This window comes from Borostomias antarcticus, assembly GCF_949987555.1.
Source record: "Borostomias antarcticus genome assembly, chromosome: 17".
NCBI lineage: Eukaryota > Metazoa > Chordata > Actinopteri > Stomiiformes > Stomiidae > Borostomias > Borostomias antarcticus.
The window spans coordinates 23356114-23383613 of record NC_140250.1 but is presented as its reverse complement, the minus strand read 5'-3'; the positions used below and the strand labels follow the sequence as shown (position 1 = coordinate 23383613).

Here is a 27500-nt window from a genome sequence, read left to right as displayed (position 1 = left end):
GAGGAGGGATGGGCAGACCAGGCTGGCCGGGAGGAGGGATGGGCAGACCATCTGGCTGCATCTTACACCAGGAAACACAAACAGCACAATCAATACGAGCGACTTGTCTGTTTTTGTAAATGGGGTTGAGTGAGTGTGTGTGTGTGTGTGTGTGTGTGTGTGTGCGCGCGTGCAGAAGTGGGTTTTCGGTTTGCTCAGCCGGGCAGGTCGATGCCGTCGCCACGGCGACCGGCGGTTGCCGCGGTTACACGTCACCCCGACTCAACCGCTCGGTCGGCCGGGCCGCTCGTGTCGGTCAGAGGGGAGACGGGAGACGTTGGAGGCCCAAGTTCCTCTCTGCCTCCATCTTTCCATCACCCCCCACAACCTTTCCATGTCATCCCTTAACCACGGCGGAAAGGATTGTGGTCATCAGTCATGTTTTCATGTCTGAGCCGGACCCCGGCAGAACCACCCCCCTCCCCCTCTGCTCTCCCAGTCAGTCTCCGTGGCTTGGCCCCACAATGACCGTGTGTGTGTGTGTGTGTGTGTGTGTGTCCGTCCGTCTCGTTGTGAGCCTATCCAGATTTGACGCAATGAATCTTGAGAACGACAGTTTGTCTCACTGCTGTATGGGAGCCCGGCTTTGGAGATCTCCAAGAAATATCCGGCAGCCTCGAACCCGATCTGTCTCTCTCTCCGATTGGTCCGTCACTCCCTTCTAGCTCTGAGTGTGAAGGTCCGTTAAGGCCCGCTATGCTAGCGCGAGCTAAGCTCGGCTGCGCACCACAGCTACGCTACGCTACATCCTTGTGTAGAAACGTGTGTCATGCTCATGTTCAACTTTACGCGAGCGCAGGTGCTATTTCACGCGAACCGATAAGGGGCGCTGACGCAAGGCTGTGACCCCCACGCGCTCAGAGTGAACCCAAATACTTGCGTAGAGCCCACGTTCACAGCCACGTTACCGTAGAGTATGAATCAGGCCTGAGACCTCCTGTGTCCAGAGAGAGAGAGCGTTCAGCTGACCTGCTCTGTGTTCGTCTTCTCAGATCTCATCACATGTCTGGACAAAGGAATTCACTTCTCCGAGGCCGAGTTCAGGTGAGTGTGTTTGTGTGCGGCGTGCGTCCGTGTGTTCAGATGAGTCTGGGATGGCCCATTTCTCTCTAGCGATGTGTGTGTGTGTGTGTGTTAATATTTCAAAATGTTGAAAATGTGTGTGTGTCTACCCCACAGTAAATACTGTCCAGCGGGGTGTCTGACGTCTTTCGGAGAGATTTCTGGGACCATACCCCACGGCTACAGAGATGTGAGTACAGGGGCTGTGTGTGTGTGTGTGTGTGTGTGTGTGTGTGTGTGTGTGTGTGAGAGAGAGTGTGAGTGTGTGAGAGAGTGTGTGTGTGCGTGCGTGCGTGTGTGTGTGTGTGAGAGAGTGTGTGGGCGGGCGGGCGGGTGTGGGCGTGTTTTTGCACATTTGCGCATGCCTGCGTTAGTCATTGTATCGCGCACAAAGTTCCCAGGTGATTCACACTGTGCAGTGCCCTCTGCCCCCCTCCCTCCCTCCTTCCCTCTCTCTCTCTCTCTCTCTCTCTCTCTCTCTCTCTCTCTCTCTCTCTCTCTCTCTCTCTCTCTACTCATCAGTGCCCATCACTACCCCACAGGAACTCGCGGAGGTCCACTCATGTCTGTGACTCACTTTATGGCTCTTCTCTCCCTCTCTCTCCCTCTCTCTCTCTCCCTCTCTCTCTCTCTCTCTTTCTCCCTCTCTCTCTCTCTCTCTCTCCCTCTCTCTCTCCCTCTCTCTCCCTCTCTCTCTCCCTCTTTCTCTCTCCCTCTCTCTCTCTCTCTCTCTCTCTCTCCCTCTCTCTCTCTCTCTCTCTCCCTTTAAGTCCTGTGTAAACAGAGGGCCCCTGGTCCATGGTATGTGTGTCCCGTGCAGATGACCTCACAGTGGCCCGGGCGTGGGCGTGAGGTCATGGAGGCTGGGTCCCTGGCTGATGACCTCATGCTTGGGAGGGTCAGGGGCCTGGCGGGGGACGGGGTAGTGGGTGGGTGTGGGGGGGGAGGGGGTGCTCAGAGGCATATGATAGGGGAAGAGTTGGGAGGTGTGGGGGAGGTGAGCTAATTGTTTGGCCGCTGGAATGGACTTCTAATCCAGTCCAGCTGCAACAGGGCGCTGAGCAGCGCGCGTGCGTGTGGGCGTGTGTGTGTGTGTGTGTGTGTGTGTGTGTGTATATATGTGTGAGAGTGCACATATGTGTTGCAGGGAATGTATGAAGGCTAGACTCTGCGTGTGTTTGTTAGGAGTGTGTCTGTGTGCGTGTGTCTGTGTGCGTGTGTGTGTATGTGGGTGTGTGTGTGTGTGTGTGTGTGTGTGTGTGTGTGTGTGTGTGTAAGCAGTGCTGGAGGTTACGTAGCGGTAAACTAGACTATCAATATCCCACCACCTCTCTCTCTCTTTCTCTCTCCTACACCCAAACATGACTGTTACCATGGAGGGACAACGTGTACAACACCCAGTATCAGGATGGGGTCTCCACCAAGCTGCCCCAGGGAAACCTACACACACCCCACCCACACAGACCCTACACTCACCCACACACCCACACAGACCCTATACACACCCCACCCTCACCCACACAGACCCTACACCCACACAGACCCTACACACACCCATCCACCCACACAGACCCTACACTCACCTAGACCCTACACACACCCATCCACCCACACAGACCCTACACACACCTAGACCCTACACACACCCCACCCACACCCACACAGACCCTACACTCACCTAGACCCTACACACACCCATCCACCCACACAGACCCTACACTCACCTAGACCCTACACACACCCATCCACCCACACAGACCCTACACACACCTAGACCCTACACACACCCTACACACACCTAGACCCTACACACACCCATCCACCCACCCAGACCTTACACACACACACACACACACATATCCATATCCACCCACCCAGGCTCTACACCCACACACCCACCCTGACCATACACTTACCCATTATCCACCTTCACCTCAGGAATCTCCCTTTCTCATTCTTTCTCTCATTCTGGAATTTTTTCACTTGCTGTGCTTGTATGTATGTGTTTGCGCGTGTATTGTGTGTTTGCGCGTGTACGCGTGTGTGCATGAACGCACTTAAAGAGCGCCGTTCACAGAACGCGCTTGTGTTTTTGATGAACGGTGAGCTGAACGCACCCCGTCTGAAGCTGCTGAACATGAGCGACGTTCACTCTGGCGGGAGGTAAGGGGGGAGGTAACGGGGGAGGTAAGGGGGAGGTAACGGGGGAGGTAACGGGGGAGGTAACGGGGGAGGGGGGAGGTAACGGGGGAGGGGGGAGGTAACGGAGGAGCTATCGGGGGAGGTAACGGGGGAGGTATCGGGGGAGGTAACGGGGGAGGTAACGGGGGAGGTAACGGGGGAGGTAACGGAAAGGTAACGGGGAGGTAACGGGGGAGGTATCGGGGGAGATATAGGGGGAGATATAGGGGGAGGTAACGGGGGAGATATAGGGGGAGGTAACGGGGGAGGTATCGGGGGAGATATAGGGGGAGGTAACGGGGGAGATATAGGGGGAGGTAACGGGGGAGATATAGGGGGAGGTAACGGGGGAGGTAACGGGGGAGGTATCGGGGGAGGTATCGGGGGAGGTATCGGGGAAGGTATCGGGGGAGGTAACGGGGGAGGTAACAGGGAAGGTATCGGGGGAGGTATCGGGGGAGGTATCGGGGGAGGTAACGGGGGAGGCAACGGGGGAGGTAACGGGGAAGGTATCGGGGGAGGTAAGGGGGAGGGGAGGTATCGGGGGAGGTATCGAGGGAGGTAACGGGGGAGGTATCGGGGGAGGTATCGGGGGAGGTATCGGGGGAGGTAACGGGGGAGGTAACGGGGGAGGTATCGGAGGTAACGGGGGAGGTATCGGAGGTAACGGGGGAGGTAACAGGGAAGGTATCGGGGGAGGCAACGGGGGAGGTAACGGGGAAGGTAACGGGGGAGGTAACGGGGGAGGTATCGGGGGAGGCAACGGGGGAGGTAACGGGGAAGGTAACGGGGGAGGTAACGGGGGAGGTATCGGGGGAGGTAACGGAAAGGTATCGGGGGAGGTAACGGAAAGGTATTGGGGGAGGTAACGGGGGAGGTATCGGGGGAGGTAACGGGGGAGGTATCGGGGGAGGTAACAGAAAGGTATCGGGGGAGGTAACGGGGGAGGTAACGGAGGAGGTAACGGAGGAGGGGGAGGTAACGGAGGAGGGGGAGGTATCGGGGGAGGTAACGGAGGAGGGGGAGGTAACGGAAAGGTATCGGGGGAGGTAACAGAAAGGTATCGGGGGAGGTAACGGAGGAGGGGGAGGTAACGGAGGAGGGGGAGGTATCGGGGGAGGTATCGGGGGAGGTATCGGGGGAGGTAACGGAGGAGGTAACGGGGGAGGTAACGGGGGAGGTATCGAGGGAGGTAACGGGGGAGGTATCGGGGGAGGTAACGGGGGAGGTATCGGGGGAGGTAACGGGGGAGGTAAGGGGGAGGGGAGGTATCGGGGGAGGTATCGGAGGTAACGGGGGAGGTATCGGAGGTAACGGGGGAGGTAACGGAGGTAACGGGGGAGGTAACGGAGGTAACGGGGGAGGTATCGGAGGTAACGGGGGAGGTAACGGGGGAGGTATCGGGGGAGGTAACGGAGGAGGTAACGGGGGAGGTATCGGGGAGGTAACGGGGGAGATATAGGGGGAGGTAACGGAGGAGGTAACGGGGGAGGTATCGGGGGAGGTATCGGGGGAGGTATCGGGGGAGGAAAGTTAGGTTCTGATCCTGACGGAGGGGCAGACAGACACAGCCTTAGTTTCTACCTCAGCCTGGTTCCTTCTTCTCACCATTCTTGCTGGTGTTGGTACAGGATCCCAAGCATATGAATGTGTTTTATGTTTTTGAACTGCTGCAAAATAATTTGGTTTATGCAGTATAAATACAGACAGTATAGATGCAATCTACCAGTATCCATTTCCTGCACCTCTGGCTTCACTTTCTGCATAATAGGAAACTACTGAGACATTTTTTAATTTGTAAAACTTCTAAAGTAATCGCTGTCTATGATTCTCTAAAGGGCTGTGGCCATGATTGGGGGCTGGGGATGGATGGATGGATAAGGGGCAAAATAATAGCTTGGAGCAGCGTGTTAAAATAAAAAATGAACTTGAACTGGTTCATTTTTAAATTTGTGAACTTTGAACTAGTTCATGTAAAGTGTGAACTTGCACAACGTGCGTGCGTGCGTGCGTGTGTGTGTGAGTGCGTGCGTGTGTGTGTGTGAGAGTGCGTGCGTGCACTGAGAGCAGGGGCGTGGTGGTTTGGAGCCGAGCTGTGTGTTGTGTTAGCGGTCTGGAGCAGTGCAGCTTGGGATGTGGTGTGTGTTTTTGGGAGGTTTGAGAACCGAGCTGAGAAGGGCGAATGTTCCAACGCCTGCGGATGCCTCCACTCTGTGGTCTGTGTGTGTGTGTGTGTGTGTGCGTGTGCGTGTGCGTGTGCGTGTGCGTGTGCGTGTGCGTGTGCGTGCGCGTGTGTGTGTGTGTCGCAGGCTGGGTCGCCTTTGTGTCAGCCACAGTCTTGTCAGCTGTGAAACCCTCTTGTTATGGTCTTCCAGTAAAAACCGTGACCGCCTCTCTCGCTCCCAGCTGCGCCTGACGAGGGCCCTGACCGCCGGAATGGAACCGGGCCGCTTAGCCGAGGCGTTGAGTCACTCGGTCTGGAATGCGGCCGCGGTGTCACCATCAAAAGCGGTGCCCGAACAATGCTGCCCGTCAGTGCTCCCTGTGCAGGAAGTGACATCACTGTGACTCTTCCCTCTTATCTGTTCTTCTACTACACCGCCAGTCTGCCAGCTGAGGGCAGGAGGTTCAGGGTTGCTCTCTCTCTCTTTCTCTGTGTCTCTCTATCTCTCTGCCTCTCTCTCTCTCTGCCTCTCTCTCTCTCTCTCTCTCTCTCTCTCTCTCTCTGCCTCTCTCGCTCTCTCCTCTCTCGCTCTGTCTGTCTCTCTCTCTCTGCCTCTCTCTCTCTCTCTGTCTGCCTCTCTCTCTCTCTCTCTCTCTCTCTCTCTCTCTCTGTCTCTCACTACTTGTCTCTCTCTGTCTAGTCTCTCTGGTGGTCTCACATTGGAATGTTAATGACTACTGACGATCTCTGATATCCCGAGTGCCCCCCGCCTTCCCTGTCTCTCTCTCCCTCTCTCTCTATCCATCACATATTGTGTTTGATGCTATTGTTTAAAACTCTCATGAACTGATGTACCCTCTGTCTCTCTCCCTCCCTCCCTCCCTCCCTCCCTCCCTCCCTCCTCCAGTCATCCCCGGTGTGTGTGGCAGCCATCCACGCGGGTGTGGTGTCCAACTCGGAGGGGGGTCAGATCAGCGTGGTGAGCAGCAAGGGCATCCCGCGCTACGAGGGCTCGCTGGCCAACAACGTCACCTCGACAGGGTGAGTACGAGCCAGCTGGCTCGGTTCTCTCCGTCTCTCTCTCTCTCTCTGTTCATCTCCTCCCTCTCTTCCTCGCCCTCTCTATCTCCCAGGCTGGATCCCTCAATCTCTCTCTCTCTCTCTCTCTCTCTCTCTCTCTCTCTCTCCTTGTTACTCCCTCTATCACTCTCTTCCCAGCGCCTCACTCCTGGCTCTGCCTTCTCTCTTTGTCCCTCCATCCTCCCCTCCTCCACTCTCTCTAGTGCTGTTAGTCTCTATTATTTAACTGTTCCTCCCATCACTCATGTCCTCTCTCTCTCTCTCTCTCTCTCTCTCTCTCTCTCTCTCTCTCTCTCTCTCTCTCTCTCTCTCTCTCTCTCTCTCTCTCTCAGGGGTCCCTTGTCTAACAGTCTGTTCACCTTCAAGACTAGTGGTGAGCTTCAGCCTGCCAACAGCTTTTTACAAACCGTCTCAACTACACTTAAACCTTTACACATGGGCACTTTGTAGCATTTTTGATCTGTTCTGTTTCTCTTTCTGTCTCCTCTCGCTCTCTCTCTCTCTCTCTCTCTCTCTCTCTCTCTCTCTCTCTCTCTCTCTCTCTCTCCCTCCCTCCCTCCCTCTCAGGTTGCTATGGGACGCTAGGCTTGGAGTCGGGCGTCATCAGGGATTCCCAGCTCTCTGCCACCTCAGTGTGGGAATGGAGCGATGTGATTGGCCAGCCCAGCGTGTGGGGGGTGTCCGGGGCACGCCTGAAGAAGGCGGGGCTTCCCTGGGCGTCGGCTCAGAACGACCAGCACCAGTGGCTGCAGGTGGACCTGAAGAAGGAGAAGAGGATCACAGGTACGAACGCGCGCGCACACACACACACACACACACACACACAAACGACCTCCAAGTCAACCTCCTCTTCTTCCTCCTCCTCCTCCCTCCCTCCCTCCCACCCAGGCATCACCACCACAGGCTCCACCCTCTTGGAGTACCAGTTCTACGTCTCAGCCTACCGGGTCCTCTACAGCCATGACGGACAGCACTGGAGGGCGTATCGGGACGCAGATTCTACTCAAGACAAGGTAAGAGGAACCTCCCACTATCCGTCTCGGTAGTTTTGATTGGCCCGTGTATTTTCTGTTACCCGTCCAGTTCTGTCCTATCAGCACGCAGAGAGGAGCACTTGGTTTGAGGGAGAGGGGGAGAGAGTGGGGGGCGGGGTCACTCATAGTTTCCATGGAAACCCCAACAGCCCTCACTGCCAGTGGCTTTTAGTGTGTAATGTGGTTTGGGCTAAGTGCTGCCCGAGGCACAGTCACCATTAAATATGGATGGAGACGGACTGAGAGACTGACGGAGAGAGAGCGACCGGGCGACCAGTGAAACGAGGAACGTCTTCTAGCAGCTCCGCTATCAGGGAAATACACTGGAGGGTCTATCTGTTCGCGACTGTTGCTTCGATTCAGCAGTCGGCACTCGCATTCCATGTGCTGCGTCTGGTTCAGAACAATGAAGATTCGACATTCTCCCTTGTTTAGGCTTGTTTGCAGGCCCAGTGGTGGTAACGTTAGGTTTGGGAGGAAATCTTACTCTGTTGGCACAGGGGTGGAGACGCTTCCACAGATATTCAGCTAACTAGTATCTAGCCGCCAACCCTAACCCAACAATAACACAAACTATAACCCTCAGACCAAAAACCATAACCGTAACCTATCACCCCAAACCTTAACCAAACCATAACCCTAACCAAATAGTAGCTTTTGTTCAGTGCGGTTCCTCTGTGTATAGTCCCTGTTGTGTCTGTGTGTAGTTAAAAGTGTGCTTTTGTTGTTGTGTTTCCAGATCCTCCAAGGCAACACCAACTATCTGCATGAGGTCAGGAACAACTTCATCCCACCAATCGAGGCACGGTTTGTCAGGATAAGCCCCACCCACTGGCACCAGCGAATCGCCCTCAAGTTGGAGCTTCTGGGCTGCCAGTTCCATGCAGGTAAGGCAATCCACCAATCAGATGCCAGGAAAGAAGTCTGACTGTCCTATCAGCAGCTAGTTTTGACTCTAGAAATAAGAGATTCAACCAATGACCTGATATCTCCGTTTTTTGTCCATTGAAGTTGATCATATTGTAGCATGGCTCTAAACATTCATTCCTTTTCCCCCCCTCACCTCTCATTTCCTGTTCCCTCCCTGACATCTCGTCTCCCATTGGACAGCGAGGCCACGGATCTTCCAGCCTCCCCGGCCGCCCCCTCCCCCCGTGGTCACACCCGGCCCCCCGCAGTCCGACAGGACCACACACACCCCTGACATCAGGAACACCACCATGCCCCCCCACACCAGCAACGGTAGGGATCTGTGCTTCAGAGGGGTGAGAACGTAGTCATGGTCCTGGGTGTGGTTGTTGATGTGGGTATTTATCTGTCCTGGGTGTTCGCAGTACATTGGCTTTTCCTACGTCAAATGCAATTATTGTTAGTCGCTTTGGATAAAATTTAATTAAATTAAATTTATTTTATTTAACCTTTATTTACCCAGGCAAGCAATTAAGAACAAATGACTGTAATGTAATGTTTTGTTTTTTGTTGATGCTAATGTTGTTGCTGTTGTTGTTGTGCAGACGTTGCCCTGGCAACGGTGTTAGTGCCAGTGTTGGTCATGGTGCTGACCGCCCTCGTCCTGACCGTGGTGTGTGCCTGGCACTGGAGGAGCAGGTCAGTGTCTCTCTGCTGTCCTGTCCTCTGGGCATATTACTGCTCTCTGAGGAGACCGTGAACTACTCCCTCTGTCTCAACTTCATGTCTGTCTCTCTCTTTCTCTCTCTCTGTTTCTCTCTCTCTCTTTCTCTCTCTCTCTCCTCAGGAAGAAGAGTTCAGAGGGAGCATATGACCTTCCTCACTGGGACCGCACAGGTAAACACACTGACATACAGTATATTACACACACACACACACACACACACACACACACACACACACACACACACACACACACACACACACACACACACACACAGGTAAACACAAACATATATATACACACACACACACACACACTAACACACTTGGACTATTCAACACTACATTCTTTCCGTTATCTTAACCACAGAGTGGTATCCAACATGCATACCTAACCTTTTACTGTCTGGGATGTTTACACGTGTGTGTGTCTGTGTGTGTCCGTGTGTGTGTGTGTGTGTGTGTGTGTGTGTGTGTGTGTGTGTGTGTGTCTCCTCCAGACTGGTGGAAGAGCATGAAGCAGCTGCTGCCATCCAAGATGGCAGATGGAGATGAGTCGGTGCGCTACAGCAACAGTGAGGTGGGCCGGCTCAGAGGGAGAGTGACTGTCCCTGGGCTACAAGCCGAACCTGCAGGTAGATACGCACGCACTCACACACACACACACACACACACACACACGCACTCACACACTGACACGCACTCACATAATAATAATCATAATTATATTTATACAGCGCTTTCAATCAAAGTGCTTTACAGAGCAGCTACAGAGCAGAGTGATCCATGCCTCACCTTCTCTCACTCTCTCTCTCTCGCTCCAGAGTACGCTCAGCCCCACACACACACACACACACACACACACATACACACACACAAACACTAGAGTGATCCATGCCTCACCTTCTCTCACTCTCTCTCTCGCTCCAGAGTACGCTCAGCCCCACACACACACACACACACACTAGAGTGATCCATGCCTCACCTTCTCTCACTCTCTCTCTCTCGCTCCAGAGTACGCTCAGCCCCTGGTGAGCGGCGTGGTGACAACACTAGGTCAGAGGTCAACCTTCAAGCCGGAGGAGGGGTCAGACCCGGGCTACACCCACCCCGACCTGTACGACGCCCCCATATCCCCTGACATCTACCACGCCTACGCCGAGCCTCTGCCCGCCTCCGGCGCGGAGTACGCCACACCCATCGTGATTGACATCGCCAGTCACCTATCAGGGAGCTCATCCATGAGCCAGCCAACCGCAGTCTCCAGCTTCATGGGCCGTGGGCCCGCCTCCCTGCTGGCACGAACAGACAGCAGCCAATCTGGGAGGTCTGCGTACGACACGCCCAAGAGTGCCACTGGACAGGCCACACCCACTGAGGAGCTGACCTATCAGGTGCCTCAGAGTAGCTCCCAGAAGCCAGTGGGACAGAGCTGAAGGGGAGGGGCTTGGACTTTGATTGTCGAAGCCCTAAACCAATGTGCACCCTCCAGGGACAAAGAGAGGAATGTGATTGGAGGACTAGGGAGTGTGTGGACCTATGAGAGCCCCAGGGCCCAGTGAGTCTGAAGAGAACACTGCCATTGCCCTGGTCGCCATGGCGATGTCTGTATGTGTCTGTCTACCTGTATGTGCATGGCCCTAGTGAGCTGGTAGTGCCATACCACAGTCCTATCACTGAAAACACTAAGATGAATGTCCAGAGGGAGGAGAGAGAGAGAAAGAGAGAGAGGGAGAGAGGGAGGAGTGAGGAGAGCTCACTACTGTTTCAGCAAAGCTTATTCCCTCTGTGTGTGTGTTTAAATTTCTATGTTCTGCGTGAAACTGTGATTGTTGTCCGTCTTGTACTGAAATGTGTCAATGTAACTCTGAAAGAGCAACAGTTGTAGTTTAGAGTAGAAACGTTGTAGCAACAATGGTCCCTCGAAACTCGTCTAATACGGTACACTAGGAGTGGAGGACTGAGGTCTTTACATCTGCGCTTTTTAAAAATTCATATTCCTCTCGATCTGTGACCTAAATCACATTATGTACATTGTCTGGAGTGAAATCATTATCATAAACCTGTGTTCAAAGTTTTTCAAATGATTTAATTTCCTATTTATTTTTATTACTTTGAAAACCTGCTGAAAAGGACAGACTCGCAAAAAAACACGAATGATACTACGTTCCCAACCACTATCTGAAGAGAATATGATTTCCAGATCGGCTTCCAAATGAAATGGAATCAAATAAAACAATATGGTTGCACTGTTGTCATGGTTACACTGTCACGGACACCTTGCCTTGAGTGACACCAGCGGGTGGCCAATCACAAACGGCTGTAGGTCCAGGTGCAGGTTGCGATAGGTTGGTCAGATTCACACACTGCCAGGTATACTGAGGATCTATCCGACTGTTGACTTGAAGAGGCAGAATCCAAGATGGCCGACCTAACGGAGCTGCCCACAGTACAGAATAATGTTTCAATGTTTTTTTTATGTGAGACCAAATTTTGCCTTGCTTAATATGTTATCTTTTCTTAATGCACGCTGATTGGACACTGTCAGTTGATTCAGTTTGAGCTAGTGTCTAGCCGACAAACCCACACTTAAATGTTCTAATATAGCTCAGAACCCTAGCCTTAGAACAGCTAATTGGTTAATAAAAGTCGAGCCAGTCACCCATCTCAAAGACACCCGAGAGGTGACCAGTCGGTCTGTCAGTTAGATTGCGGTTCATAGCTATGGCCATAGAAATACTATGGGCACTAGTGAGATGGAGTTTGTGTATCGTGTCTGAATCACTGTCCTTGAATGCATGTTTCTCTGATTGTCACACTTGTTTGATTCTTGTCATTGTCCTTTGATTAGTTATGTCTGTATGGCTATCACTATCTGTGTGCAATTACCTGTGTCTGTATATGTCTGGCTGCCAGAGAGAGAGGGCAGTCTGTGTGTGTGTGTAGTTATCTCTGTACGACCAGCCCTAGGAGTGTACTGTATGTGTTTTTGACTAGTCGTGTCTGTTGTGGGGATGTGTGGTGATCACTTCCTGGATGGCTCTCGGTCAGAGGTCTGATGGGAACTGATGTTTTCACTGGTCCTGTTTGGAAACTCTAAACAAACTTCCTTCCTCCCTGGCTTGAGGTCATCTCTGATCTAACGTGACTGGATAGGTGGAAACGTGTGTCACTCATGGCATTTGTCACCTATCCAGTCGGATGTCAGATCTGTGATTTCTCAAAGGAAGGAAGGATATCAAGAGTACTCAAACGGTACGTGTCGTCACCTCACTTTAGGGCTGTCTCTCCGATGTAGACGCAGAAATAAAGACTTTTCAAAAAGTACATGGTTTACTGTAAGGTTTACTGTAAGGTTTACCCGCAGTCTCTGATCAAGGTTTACTATAAAACCACTGACACTCAGCATAATATCATCATTTGTCCAAAGTATTGATTCATAAGATACAAGATGACGACAGGCAAAATTACATGTAGAAAAAAAAAAGTGTTCTCAACATGCACTCTCTCAAAAAGGTTTATGGTTCTGGGAGCTGGTCCGCTTAAACATTCTCATAGAAAAAACATGTACACTCCCGCACTCATTATTGTCTTGAGAAAGGTCTGAGACGAAACATCGACAATAAAAGCAGAGTAAAATGAGTGTGGGAGTTAACATGTTTTTTCTATGAAAATGACATGTAGAAACACTGGCATAATTATAAACGGAACATACATATTGTACGCGACACAACACACATATCTAGAAACATAATCCTGAGCACATACAAATGACTATTCTAACACCAGCACACTGCCACCATATGGTCAAATAGGACGTATGACAATTCACCGCCGGGCTTGTGGTTCTGCATTTCCCTGTGAAACGCCATCGTCACATTTTTCATTACATTCTCATAAAACATTGAAATAAATAATCACATTTACACAGAAAAAATCACATTTACACAGCGAAGACACCGTCTTCTCTCCGTCCTCACTCCTCCATGTTTCGCCCGTCCTTCCCGAACTTCCACCAGATGACGGTGAGGGCCACGCCCACCAGGAGGAGCAGGCCGCCGGTCACCAGGAAGGCGATGGGCAGGAACCGGTTCTGCCCGCCGAACCAGCTCACCGTGGTCAGCACCACTTCCTTCCTGCCCTGGAAGTACTGGACCGGGAAGTCTGGGGGGGGGGGGGGTCGCTGGGTCAGGGACTATCAACACTGATGTTAAAACTGGGGACACAAAGGGTTAAAATAGTTGACCTATTACCTGATTAGGTCACTAAATCGTCATCCTACACACAGATTATGAAATAAAATCCTGCAATATAAGTAGTGTTAAAGGGATAGTATGATATTTTGGCCATTTATCCCTATTTGCGGTCTGTCTACCAAGAACCAGAAGAGATAGAGACCATAATTTCACTGTTTTATTGATCTAGCTGCAGTTTATCTGGTCAGATTACAACCTGTGCTTCCCGTCTCAGAAAAGCACATTTATCATAGTCTTTCCAACGCATTTACAAGCGCCGCATTGACTTCTATTGTAGCCCAGTGAGAGCCTGTAGAAAAACTGCAGCTAGCTTAATATTGGAACAATATTATGGGAACAAGTGAAATGGGTCTCAATGTTTCAGGTTTGTGATAGACAGACCACAAATAGGGATAAATGTCCAAAATAGCACACTACCCCTTTAAGTGTAAAGTTGTTGGGTTCTGGTTTTCCTCTGTTCCGTATCACTGGATAGGTTTAGGGACTGTAGTCCTTTAACTAGAGACATCCCTTCCTTCCTAAACGCCCTCTCCATCGTCAACCTCACATCTTGCTGCCCTCCCCGAACGCAGGAAGAACTACAACTCCCAGTAGACCCTGTATTGAAGGATACTGTAGGAGACGTCAACGCTGTAGTTCCCAGGCGGTAGCCCGTTGGTGAAAGGTTCTCGGGCGCGGTTCAGAACCCCGTAGAGCTTCTTGAAGCGTGGGAAGGCGGCCTCCCTCATCCACACCATCAGGTCCTCGTTGATGAAGCCGTTGTTGTTGGGGTCGTGGGGGTCCAGCTCGTAGACGGGCTTCTGCCAGAAGGGGGGTGGGGACGTGCCTGCGGGGGGACACCGGTCTGGGTGAGGACAGTAGGGACCCCGGGGGTTTCATGCCGCCCATCACGTTGTCCCCCTAACGGCCCGGGCCTCGGGTATGCATTGTTTACACCTCGAAAACAAACAGCTAAAATATGACCCCCCCCCCCATCTGTTAACATTGTAATGAAAACATTTTAAAAAAAAAACATTTGAGGAACCTTAGCTTGTTGTACTGTAAGCACAAGGGTGTGAGCTCAGCATGTGTGTGTGTGTGTGTGTTGAGACATGAGCACCTTGGAGCACCTGGGCCAAGGTCTGGTTCTCCACCTGCGGGTTCCGGTACTTGACGTTCTTGTCAGTGTACCAGGTGATGCCTTTCCTGAACAGGGGAACCGTGATTGAACCCCCCTTTTGGTGGTACCGAAGAGTGAAGGAGTCTGGGAAATAAACATTGTCATATTCAATTGCCAATCTTCCTAGGTGACTGCTGTAAGAGAATGAGTGAGTGAGTGAGTGTCTGTAGTGAGTGTGTGTGTGTGTGTGTGTGTGTGTGTGTGTGTGTGTGTGTGTGTGTGTGTGTGTGTACGTGTGGTACATTACCATTGAACATGCTATTGGCCACAGCTCCACAGGGAGCGATGGGTCGGTGATTCTTATCAAATCTGAAGGGAGCACAATAAGCGCTGGGGTCCTGGAGAGAGAGAGAGAGAGAGAGAGAGAGAGAGAGAGAGAGAGAGAGAGAGGGGGAGGGAGAGAGAGAGAGAGAGAGAGAGAGAGAGAGAGAGAGAGAGAGAGAGAGAGAGGGGGGGGAGGGAGAGAGAGAGGGGGAGAGAGAGAGAGAGAGAGGGAGAGAGAGAGAGGGGGGGGAGAGAGAGAGAGAGGGGGGGGGGAGAGAGAGAGAGGGGGGGGGAGAGAGAGAGAGAGAGAGAGGGAGAGAGGGAGGGAGGGAGAGAGGGAGAGGGGGGGAGGGAGAGAGAGAGAGAGAGAGAGAGGGGGGGGGGGGGGGAGAGAGAGAGAGGGAGAGGGGGGGGGGGGGGAGAGAGAGGGAGAGGGAGAGGGGTGGGGAGGGAGAGAGAGAGGGGGAGAGAGAGTGGGGGGGAGGGGAGAGAGAGAGAGAGAGAGAGAGAGAGAGAGAGGGAGAGAGGGGGGGGGAGAGAGAGGGGGGGGAGAGAGAGAGAGAGGGGGAGAGAGGGGGGGGAGGGGAGAGAGAGAGAGAGGGGGGGAGAGAGAGAGAGAGAGAGGGGGAGGGAGAGAGAGAGGGGGGGGGAGGAGAGAGAGAGAGAGAAAGAGTTGAAGAAGAGGGGTCCAGAAAGGACAAAGGAGAGATGAGTCAGCATGATAGAGGTGACATGGCTCCTGGAGGTGTGCCCGGGTATATATCCCAGGTGACCCCCTCACCCAGGCTCGGGGTGGTGAAAGGATAGCCCCTCGGCCCCGAGCCCACAACAACGAACCCACACAACGAAGAATGATCGAGGTCGACAGAAAACCAGAACCAAGGACAGATGAAGAGGCTCTCATCTCTCTGGAGGCACCTTGAGCCGGTTCTTCCTCCCCACCATCTGCGCGTCGTCTCGGGAGTCCATGTAGCGCCGGAGGTTCTGGTGGAAGTTAATCAGACCGTAGTAGAAGAACACATTCCCCTGGGACACAGGAAACAGGAAACGCATCATTACCAGGTAGCAGCAGTGGTCCCCACTCCTGGACGATGCTTGATAGAGTATCACTTGGTGAGTCCCCCTCAAGATGGTCTACTAGAGAACATGGTCTCGCTACTAACTCTCAAAAGAACATTCAACTAACTATTCACTAACCTTAGCCAAACTGATGGTTTCTTCAACAGAGCTGCACTTGATAGTTTGTTTGTAGTTAGAACATCCTATACAAAGCCTCTCATTTCTTCTAAAGACACACACCCACACACACACACCTTGAATTTTTTATCTACGGTGAAGTCCACGGTACAGGTACAGCTCTGCGACGCCAGGCTGGCGTTCTGACGCTCCTCTAAAAATTTCCGGCACGACCCGGCGTCTGTGTAGTCCACCTGAGGACAGGACAGAGGGATGAGGAGGGGGGGGGGACAGACACTTCATACTGGACATGTCCTTCGTCCATCAACTAAACACATTGCGCATGGCCGGGCAGGTAGTAAAAAAAAATAAAGTATCTTTATCTAGGCCATGGTTGGTCAGTGGTGCCACGCCAAGTTGTCTGCACACCCTTGGACTCTAAGTGATCTGTATTACCTCTCCCTCTATATCTATAGCTAGATAAGATATCTACATGCTGTCTTACCTGTACTATGTTATTACTATGTTATTACCATGCTATTACCATGTTATTACTATGTAATAGCTGTGTGTGTGTTTTGTTGAACAATCCCTTGACAGAATATAGTGAAAGTGTTTGGGGAGCTAATGGAGTTCAGAGGACGCACGGCGGCCGACCCTCAACGCTGAATGGAGCCTTTGTACTACGTTCCTTTGTTCTAACTTCCAGTTTTGTGCACAGCTGTTTCTTTTGTCTCATACTGTAACTAAGGATGTGGCACAAGCCCCTGCACGCGCGCGCACACACACACACACAAACACACACTCCCCGGCCGGCTCACCTTCAGCTCCTGTGTGTTCTGGACGGTGACGAGCAGCCAGGCCCCCAGCAGCACACACAGAGCAGACATGAGGTAGAAGAAGGGCAGCACGGTGCTGGCGGTAAGCATGGGAGACCAGGCGGGCAGCCTCTGCTGCTTGAAGGCTGAGTTGTCGGGCCTCCGGGCCAGGGGTCCCGCGTTGGCCTTCCCCATGACCGAGGGCCGGCGGCGGGGCAGGTACGGAGGGACGGGGCGCACGGGGGGGAGGGGAGGGGACGGGTCAGCTGCCGGAGAACCAGTGGGTCGAACGACAGGGATCCGCTCACTCTTCTCTTCCGGCCGTCTCGTTTAAAGCGGTGTTATCTGTTCTCTTTGTTTCTCTTCCTCCCTCTCTCTCTCTCTCTCTCTCGAGCACTACCCTGCCTGCCAAGAGATTTCTCCCAGCAGGCTTTGCGGGGCGGAGGAGACCTTTGAGACCAGCGGCTGGCTGTTACTCATTAACCACAATCCTCGGCTTTTCTTCCCTTTTTTTTTTAACCCTGCTCTCTCTCCGTCTTTGGTGCTTTTTTTCTCTCTCTTTCTTTCTTCCTTCCTTATCGCTTCCCTCCAACCGACACACACATTCTCCTTTATTCATTTACACCAGTTAAGGACTTAAAAATAACTTTTTTGTGGTTTATTTTCAGAGCCTGCGTTTCAATAGAAGTTCAACAAAACTTTTCTTAGCCCTTCACCGTTCATCTGTATCTGTACCAGCAGCGCTTCCAAACAGGATGTTGTGATAGATGTTACTTCCTGGTGGGCGTAAACTCATGACCTCACAGGCTCGGTGGGTGGGACTTCCCCGGTCAGGGTAAACAAACAAGAGATGCTGAGTTCATTCGAAATAACTTTATTTAAACCCCCGTCCCACAGGGGGAGTGAGTTGAGGTACAAACGCAGGGAAAACAACACGACGGCCGAGCGTGGTCTCTGGGAATTGAAAAGACAACAGTACAAGTTTCACACTGAGAGAGAGAGGGGGGCAACAACAGGATGAGAGGTCGTGGGGTCGGATAGATAGGGGCAACATCCGTGCTCTGTTACTGCTCTGGAACTCATGTACCCAGAGATCTGACACGCCAGAGGCCGGGCTGTATCCGTTTTGAAGTTTTGACTATCAGTCAATTGTTATTGTGTGAGCGTGTGAAATCAGGTAAGACTGTGTGTCTGTGTGTGTGTGTGTGTGTGTATGTGTGTGTGTGAGCGTGTGTGTGCTTATGTGTGCGTGTGTGTGTATGGGAGTGTGTGTAGTTAGAAGAGGCCAACTTTGACTCTGCCTTCCCTACAGCCATTTATGATGCCAGCATCCAGGAGCTTCAGTAAATCAGACTTGACCTGAAGGAGAAAGAGAAACACACACACACACACACACACACACACACACAAACCAATAAATGACACACACACACGCACCAACCAATAAATGACACACACACACACACACACACACACACACACACACACACACACACACACACACACACACACACACACACACACACACACACACACACACACACACACCAACCAATAAATTACAATCAATGGTAATAAAACTTACATCTATCTGAAAAAAGTGGTGTGTGTGTGCATGGGAGAAAGACAGAGACAGACTGTATATGTATTTGAGTGTGTGTGTGTCTGTCTGCGTGTGTGTGTGTGTGTCTGCGCGTGTGTGTGTGTATAACTGTGTGTGTGCGCATGGGCGTGTCCGACTGCCTGTACTGTCCAGCAGGAGGCAGCGCAGCGGGTTCACCTCAGGTAAGTCCGCCATCCTGCGCAGCTTCTGGTCCCTCCAGTTCCAGTCCAGAACCAGGAAGCGCAGCGCCGGCAGTTTCAGACCCTCTGCAAAGGTCAGGGGTCAGACAGAGAGGTCAGGGAGGCACACAGGGTCAGGCATGGGGTCAAGAGAGGGAGATCCTAGATCAAATACAATTGATGTGATTGATTGATATGAGAATTGAAAATACTAAAAATAAAAACATCTTTCAAAACTGCTGAGGTTCAAAAAATTGCATTGATACTGGCTGCACACACCCAAATACACACACATACAGCCTTTCTCTCTCTCTACACACACACGCGCGCGCACACACACACACACACACACACACGCACATACACACACGCTGGTCTTCAGACAGACAACTGTCTGGCTTTTTTGCCTGCTTACCTTTCTCAATCAGAGCGAGGAGTCTCCCGGGTGTGCCCACTCCGATGTGTGTGACACCTTTCTGCAACAGCTTCACCTGCTCTTCCACCTGAGAGAGAGAGAGAGGGAGAGAGAGAGAGAGAGAGAGAGTGGGGGAGAGTGAGAGCAAGACACAGTTTTGATCAAATATTGAATTTTTTGTGCACAACAAACTTGTAATACCACAATGCAAACCTTTCTCCTGTCTCACCTTGATGTGTTTGGCAAAGAGTTTCAGGACCTTTGCTTCACCTTTGAAGGTGGTCAGCTGCCTAGTACACACACACACAAACACACACGCACACACGGACGCACACACACACGGACGCACACACACGCGCACACACGGACGCACACACGCGCACACACACAGAACACAAAATCCAAACAAAGGAACATTCAGATCATCAACGATAATGTTAGAAGGTAAGTCATGTAGCCAATCACGTGCAAGTATACTAGGCGTGTGACCCACTTGATGAGCTCGATGGTCCTGAGGGCGGCGCCACAGACGATGAGTAGAACCACGGCGCTCTTCTCTGTGTGCTGCTTCTGGACCTTGGCCCACTTAGGACAAACTGAACAGGGAGAGAAAAGAGATTTAAAAAATAAAAAGTAATGTAATTACTAGGTAAAAATAGGTTAGCTATGTATTCCATGAAGACTGTACTCACTCTCTTTCAGGTAGGACGACAGGCTGTGAGTCAGGTCGTTACTGGACAGGAAACAGGAATCTGGGAACAACCAATCACAGACAGAACCATCACAGAGAGAATGACTGCATCTCTACTGGGTCGACAGAAGTCACCTACACGTGTAGAACGGGTCATGTGGTCAGAGGGAAGGAGGTGATGGGTCAGGTAGAGGTGAAAGGTCGACCTTTGAGGTGCCTCACCAGGCAGTTTGAGTTCCTCCAGTTCGATGACAGAGCGGTTGTCTGAGAAGTGTTTCAGAACCAGGTTCTGCAGGTCTGCAGGACAGCCCGCTTTGGGTTCCGACGACGCTAGAACGTCTGTGATCGTCTTTTTCTGTTGTACGCACGCACACGCACACGCACACACACACACACACATCAAGGCTCAGAGAGTGTCATATATTATGTATATTATACAGTAGTGCCACTGTGACTCCATACAAGTATTGTATGATAATGTATCAACAGGTAGCTTATAGAAAGTAATACATTCTGATATAAGTTGATATAAAACACACTACAGTATAATATAAAACATTATGCACAATGGATGAGAAACCATCATCTACTACAGCAAATGACTGCATGTATGAAGGTGTGGCATGTCGCTGCAGTTCCTCGTCAGGCCAGAGGGTGTCTCTGTTGGACAATCCCCTCATCCCTCCTGTCACCCCTCTCACCTTCCTCCTCTTCTTGGGCTTGTCAGACGCCTCTTCCTCCTTCTTCTCCTCCTCCTCGGACTCGGCAATGAAACATTCTTTCTGCGGGGACGAAGGAAAGACACAAACAGTTTTCCCATCTCCAAACGGGTTTAAAGTTGGATACTTTTTCTCAACAGAGAGTGGACCCCCCCCCCCCCCCCCTTCTCAACAGAGAGTGGACCCCCCCCCCACCTTCTCAACAGAGAGTGGACACCCCCCCCCCCCCCGGCCTCCTTAATCATACCTGCGTGGTCTTTTTCTTCTTGGCCTTGTCTGGCGTCAATGTGGCTCCACCCTTTCTCTTCTCCCCTGTCTTCTGTCCTGTCTTCTCCCCTGTCTCCTGTTCTGTCTTCTGTCCTGTCTTCTGTCCCGTCTTCTTCTTTGTCTTCTCCTCCGTCTTCTCCCCTGTCTTCTCCCCTGTCTTCTCCCCTGTCTTCTGTCCTGTCTTCTGTCCTGTCTTCTCCCCCGTCTCCAGTTCTGTCTTCTGTCCTGTCTCCTGTCCTGTCTTCTGTCCTTTCTTCTGTCCTGTCTTCTTCTTTGTCTTCTCCCCCGTCTCCAGTTCTGTCTTCTGTCCTGTCTCCTGTTCTGTCTTCTGTCCTGTCTTCTTCTTTGTCTTCTCCTCCGTCTTCTCCTGAGACTTTCCTTCCTCTAGGGTCTGTCTCTTCTCCTCTTTCTCCTCCTCCTCCTCTCCGTCAGACACGCCTGAAAAACAAGAGAGAGGTGGACTCCTCGTGAAACCTTCCCTCTCACGTGGTTGACAGAGCGTCTGTCATTCCCAGATGTACAGGGTCGAGGTTCAGGGTTAACGTTGGGATGGGGAGGAAGGTCAGACATCAGACCCACAGAGTGACACCGCTAGTGCAATCGCCTCTCCAGCACCAACAGAGACCACGGAACTCTCCAGAACGTCCCGGAATACTCTCTCTCCAGCGCCAAGGGCGACCGGAGCCCTGATCGGACGCGGTTGTCGCTATGGAGACGGCCGACACAATTAATTGTCACCACGGACAACGGGTATTGTGTCCACACCGTGGATGTATTAATAAAACAGTCCACACACTCTATTCCAGGTTATGTTTAGCTCCTCTGGACCTTACCCTCTCTCACCCCCTTCCTCCCAACTCCCTCACCCCCTATCCCTCTCTTTCCCCTCTCTCCCAACCCCCCCCCCCCCCCCACCCATGCTGGGTAGTCATACTCAGGCCCCCTGGGGAGCGGAGGGACAAGGCTTACGCCCGCTTGTAAATACCCAAGGTTGAATTTGAAACGGGCAATCTCCGCGGACCGCCCTCCACGCCGGGTATCTGTCCCGATTCCTCGCCGACCACGAGGACGGGTCGGTCATTATGGAACGCCAAATGGGTCATAATTCGCCTTGATTTTTTCACCGTCACCAGGCGTGTTTTCGTTGAAAAACGCCATATTGGACGGAGCAAATCCTCGCAATGCACCGTTTAATAAGGCCAGGCGTTGGTTATGGTTAAATACGCCTATGTTATAAATAACATATTTATGAGACTAAAACAGTTGAAACCATTGAGCCATTTTTTCTCATAAAATGCCTGGACTAGTTTTCAGTCTTTGTCTATTGCGTCAGGTTTTAAATTGACAGGACAAAGTAAAAATGTGAAGATAAGCATTCACTAATTGATTTGCATTTCGTTTTATATGACGTTTTTATGTGTTGCACTTAAGCACTTTGACTTGCCTTGTTGCTGAAATGTGCTTTACAATTACACTTGCGCCTTGCCTTGTTAAAGTACGCTGGATTTTGTCAGCTTGGATATTGTCCGAAAGTAGAAGACGTGTGCAGTCATTTAATGTTTTTTTGCAGTTTTACGCCAGCGCGTAAAAGTACGCTATGCTAAACGCAGCTGACGGGAATCGGGGATTCGGATTTTTACGAACGCGATCACGGAACGCTGCGAACGCGGTCAAGACAGGCCTACGGAAGAGCATTAGGACCAACAGCTTTTTTTTAAGCTTCTGAGTTTAAAGTCAGAAATTCTGACTTTTTTCTCAGAAGTTATTTCTGACTTTTTTCTCAGAAGTTATTTCTGACTTTTTTCTCCGAAATTCAGTTTTTTTTCTCATAAATCTGACTTTAATCTCAGAAATTCTGACTTTAATCTCAGAAATTCTGACTTTAATCTCAGAAGTTATTTCTGACTTTTTTCTCAGAAATTCTGACTTTAAACTCAGAAGCTTAAAAAAATAATAAACTCAGTTGTTGGCCCTAATGCTCTTCCGTACAGGCCAGCGTATTTGCGGTAGCGTGTGTATAATTGGAGCAGGGTCACACACTGGCGCTTTTATCCAGAGCACATACTAACAACGTCTGGCATAGCTGACCCTGATGTCTATTAGCCAAACATGTGGCTCCATCGCAAGCACTCATCGCAGCTCTGGAGTGTGTGTGTGTGTGTGAGAGAGAGTTTGCACCTATAGTGTGTGTGTGTGATCATCTTTTCTCCTTCACTAAATCGTTCTCCATTGACGTCACTCCATTCTCTCTCTCCATCTCTCTCTCCCCTCTCATCCGTGCTGTATTTGAACCTGGGACGTCCCGTTGAGATGCAGTCCTTCAGAGCCATATGTCAGACCCTGACATGGGCTGGGCTGGGGGGCGGGGCGTCAACCGTGGCCACACCCCTCCCTTCCCTCCATCGTTCTCTCTCTCTCTCCTTCTTTACTGTCATCTGTCATCCGCTCCCTCCTTCCACCCCCCCCTCCTCCCCTCACACACACTCATCCCACTCATCCAGCCCCCGGTTATCCTTCCTCTAAGGACCAAGAAGCTCACACTACTCTGATCTCACACACACACACACACACACTCTCTCTATCTCTCAAACACACACCTGCTGTAGACCCAGGCCACTCTGAAGGAGGAGACAGGGGGAAGCAGAGGAGGAAGGAGGGAAGGTTGGATAAAAGAGAAGTGCTCGTGTCCCACAGCCCCGGATGGAAAGGAGCCGACAGGAAGCAACGCGGAACCCGAACCTGACGGAGCGTCACGGCCCCCTCTGTCCCACAGGTAAAACCGTCCGTCTACTGTCCCTCTGTCTGTCGCCTGCGTCCCCTCTGTCTGTCTGTCGCCCGTGTCCTCTCTGTCTGTCTGTCCCCTGCGTTCTGTCCACAGCTCGCATTCCGTCCCATCTTAGCTCAGAGTGTTTGATTGGTGAAGTCGGGTTGGTTTAACTATATTGGACTTGAGTCGTCCCGGGCCAGAGTCCTCAGTCCGGGACCGGGTTTTCTATGTGTGACTCAGAACAAGTGATGTCACCGAGCCATGATGAGTTCAGCCCGTGGCGGCGTAGCGACACGCTGCGCCCCCCCCCCCCCGTCATTTTTGTACCTGACCTTAAACGCACGCGCTACGCCCGGCGTTCACTCGTTCGCCCGCGGAGGGGCTCCCCTCGGTTGTGGCGCCTCCCCCTCGAACGGGGCTTGGGCGGGACGCCTTCGTACGGTACCGCCGGCCGGCGTTCTGGGCCGAGCGATGGCGGCCCGCGGGGGTCCGGCGTGAGCAGAGCTGAGGGGGAAGACAGACGCCCCGACTTTAATCCGGTTAAGACCCCAAAGACCACTCTGACAACCTGTCACGCCGCGGGGGCCGAAACTGTGTGTGTGTGTGTGTGTGTGTGTGCGTGTGTGTGTGTGTGTGCGTGTGTGCGTGTACTTAGCTGCTGAATCAGCAAGTGAGTGATTGACTCTAGGATTAGGCCTGTGTGTGTGTGTGTGTTTGTGTGTGTGTGTGTGTGTGTGTTGGTCCACACGGTCACTGGGGTGGGAGCAGGGAGTGTGTTAGTAGGCTGCTGGTTTTCCCCTGTAGGACAGCAGGGATCACGTTCCACTATAATGCCTCGGGAGGTGACTAGGAAAAGCTCTCTATTAACACACACACACACACACACACACACACACACACACACACACACACACACACACACGTTGGGCGAAGGCTACTGTAGCAATGAACTAGCCTGTTGGACAGGGCGAAGCCCAGGCCGAACACTGCTAATATGTGACCGCCACTGGAGGTTCGGTCCTGATGTCTGTCAATGTTTTTCCGTTTTAATTTTTTACACATTATGAAATTCATTCCGATTCAAGAGATTCAGCTTTCAGATGATGTACCATACGCTGAAATCTGCTTCTGTGAATGTTGTTTCACCTCAAATCACTAGGCAGAGAAAAAGAGCTTCGAAGATTCAGAGCTGTTCACACTTCTCACAGCCAGGTGATGGGTGGGAACAGTAGCTGGTTAACCCCGCCCCTAACCCCGCCCCCAACCACTCCCCCAATGGACTAGCTGTCATTATCTGTCAGTGGTGGTCTGATGGGCTTTTCAATGACAATGTTGGCTTACTAAAAAGTAATACATTACACTGGGCGGCGTACATGATTCTAATCTAGATGGTTATTTGAGAGGTGTTCTGCTGTCGTGATGCTTTTAATGTCTCATGTAAAGCACTTTGAATTGCCTCGTTGCTGAAATGTGCTTTACAATTACACTTGCCTTCCCTACAGGATGTGAAAGACTGTTGTTTAATAGGACAGGGCCAACACAATGCAGAGAGGCTTAACACACTTATCCACAAGGAGAGAGACACACACACACACACACACACACACACACACACACACACACACACACACACACGCTATTTTTCACTCGGGACCACATTGTAACCCATGTGACAGTGTGAAAATGACAGCCTGTGACAGAGAGAGAGAGAGAGAGAGAGAGAGAGAGAGAGAGAGAGAGAGAGAGAGAGAGGAGGGGGGGGAGAAAGAGAGATACAGTAGAGGACACACTATAGCCTAGACTTGCTGGTCATTTCACAACACCAGACCTCACCAAGTTCATGAGGAAACCCTAGTCCCTGGTATCTGGAGCTCTCACCCCTCCTAGTTTCATCTGATTGGTTGAGACTGGAGGAGGGAGGGGCCTTCTCTAACCTGGTCTGACATTGGCTCAGGTCGGTGGGTTTACAGCCCATGGATAGAGAGAGCGATGGAGGTGGAGAGTGTTGAGGGTGGATGGACACTACAAGAGATAGGGGAGACCGGTCTGGTCCTAATGGACGATCAATAGAGGTGACTGGTTATAATGGGCAACGTCTGTTTTGTAATGGGGATCAATATATTGATCTGAGGAAAGGGCTGATTCTGCTACAGACAAAACACCGTCCCTGATTGATCCTGTTATGAACAGAAGGCTATTCATCAGATACAGTGTCTCACACACACACACACACACACACACACACACACACACACACACACACACACACACACACACACGCTCGTGCACACGCACACATGCACGGATGGGCCTGAGCCAGCTTGGAGGAAGATAGGACAGTTTGTTGAACTGGACAGTTGATTGTTCAGTTGATTATTTATCAGCATGCCATATTGTTTGATCTGATTTGGCTGATAATGTTAGTATTGCACACTTGGTACAGCTTGAGATGATAAGACTTTATATATATATTTTAAAAGATGCAGAATGATATTTCGCATAATGTCAGGACTGGGTGATTTATGAGGAAAAATGATAATTCCAATTATTCGCCTGGTATTGCAATTATGACTATTAAGTAGGATTAATATTTCACATTTTAAATACATTTTTGTGGTGCCACCTTCATAAACAGAACAAAGACCTGAGAAATGTAAGCTGTCTATCTGCTCCTGTATCCGTCAGTGAAATTGCTCAGAGAACATAAATGCTTGTGATTGGTCCGCGTTCCCCCGGCACACAATGCAAAACTCAATTATTAATTGCATTAATTGCAGCCTTTTGTGATAAGTATATTCTGTGTTCCTGCTGTGATTAGTCCCTGATTGTGAATGTTTATTGTCCTTACAGCTGCAACACAACAATCTCCCCTCGGGTATAAAGTGTCTGTCTATCTGTCGATCACACACAAACAACAAGTATCCATGTATGAGGCAGGCAGGCACACACACACACACACACACACACGTACGCGCACGCACACACGCGCACACGCACACGCCTCCACACACACACGCCTCCACACACTGTAATTGTAAGACAGGTCATTGCATCACATGCATGGCATCCTCTTAAGAGCATGGGTTTACAGACCTTCATCACAGTAAAGAAAAAAAGAGAGATTCATGTATTCATGAAAGACATTCTTTTTTCAGCAACTAGATGCCAGAGCAGAACCAGACATGCAGTATGGTGTAAACCAAAACTTCCCACTTTCTGTGAAATAAAGCATGTTATGAATTGTATCGCCTGTCTAGGAAAAAAAACATGGATGTATTAATAGAACAACAAAAAAAAACGCTCTCTAACGTGACCGAATCAGAGCTGGGATACTTGACCTTTAACCTGAGACAGGACGATCTGAGAGATCAGCTGAGGAGAGACCACGCAGTCTGAGCTGAGGAGACACCATGCAGTCTGTGTGAACTCAAGGAAGTTGAAAACTAAATACATCTTGTATTATATTGTAGGCCGTCTTTTTTTAATAAGGTAGATCCAAAAAATTAATGTGTTCGGATGGAAGACTGAAAACTGAAACGGCTATTTGAATATGCGACATTTTCCGTTTGCTACATTTCTACAGAAGTCTTGGTCGATGAGGAGGGGAATGTACAAGTAAAGGGTTTGTTCTAATGTGCATGTTTGTATGTATATATAGTGCAGTATGTATAATGGATATGTATGGGCGTATAATTATGAGTGGCTGCCTACATGATATTTGTAGGATATCTGCTTTGTTTCCCCCGGTGTTGTATTTCTGTTAGGTTATAATACCAAAAGGACTACTTATTTTTTTTGTTTTGTTTAATTATTGATGTGTCATATAATCCCTCATGGGATGGGCAACAGTAGTGGCAGGACACAAAAAAATCATTCATTAATTCACTCTTTCATTCATACTGTACACAGTCAGTATGCACAGAAGCAAGCATGCGTGCGCGCGCGCACACACACACACACACACACACACACACACACACACACACACACACAC

General features: G+C 50.9%; 3 protein-coding genes across 3 annotated transcripts in view; 1 reads left to right on the top strand and 2 right to left on the bottom strand.

The window, feature by feature from the left end:
• The window catches only part of dcbld2 (discoidin, CUB and LCCL domain containing 2), an 18432-nt gene extending 5918 nt beyond the window's left edge, over positions 1-12514 (top strand). Inside the window, exons 4-15 of the mRNA XM_084451796.1 lie at positions 1032-1083; positions 1219-1291; positions 6354-6487; positions 6859-6899; positions 7094-7309; positions 7415-7539; positions 8300-8447; positions 8671-8802; positions 9075-9168; positions 9317-9366; positions 9693-9827; positions 10207-12514. Coding sequence (XP_084307922.1) covers positions 1032-1083; positions 1219-1291; positions 6354-6487; positions 6859-6899; positions 7094-7309; positions 7415-7539; positions 8300-8447; positions 8671-8802; positions 9075-9168; positions 9317-9366; positions 9693-9827; positions 10207-10628 — 1622 coding nt within the window. The 3' untranslated portion in view covers positions 10629-12514. The remainder of the gene's footprint in view (positions 1-1031; positions 1084-1218; positions 1292-6353; positions 6488-6858; positions 6900-7093; positions 7310-7414; positions 7540-8299; positions 8448-8670; positions 8803-9074; positions 9169-9316; positions 9367-9692; positions 9828-10206) is intronic.
• Positions 12515-12531: 17 nt separating this feature from the next.
• On the bottom strand, positions 12532-17588 carry tmem30c (transmembrane protein 30C). Its single transcript, XM_084451797.1, has 7 exons — positions 16869-17588; positions 16185-16301; positions 15790-15897; positions 14855-14945; positions 14548-14691; positions 14062-14274; positions 12532-13356 (listed from the first exon to the last, which is right to left on the bottom strand). The coding sequence occupies exons 1-7, from the start codon at positions 17058-17060 to the stop codon at positions 13169-13171; spliced, it is 1053 nt and encodes a 350-aa protein (XP_084307923.1). The 5' UTR covers positions 17061-17588; the 3' UTR covers positions 12532-13168.
• Positions 17589-17825: 237 nt separating this feature from the next.
• cmss1 (cms1 ribosomal small subunit homolog) overlaps positions 17826-27500 on the bottom strand; it is a 34344-nt gene continuing 24669 nt past the window's right edge. The window contains exons 2-10 of the mRNA XM_084451679.1: positions 20720-21177; positions 20455-20535; positions 19976-20108; positions 19755-19814; positions 19556-19658; positions 19292-19352; positions 19063-19150; positions 18646-18734; positions 17826-18224 (exon numbers count right to left, since the gene is read on the bottom strand). Of these exons, the coding sequence (XP_084307805.1) occupies positions 18141-18224; positions 18646-18734; positions 19063-19150; positions 19292-19352; positions 19556-19658; positions 19755-19814; positions 19976-20108; positions 20455-20535; positions 20720-21177 (1157 nt within the window). The 3' untranslated portion in view covers positions 17826-18140. The remainder of the gene's footprint in view (positions 18225-18645; positions 18735-19062; positions 19151-19291; positions 19353-19555; positions 19659-19754; positions 19815-19975; positions 20109-20454; positions 20536-20719; positions 21178-27500) is intronic.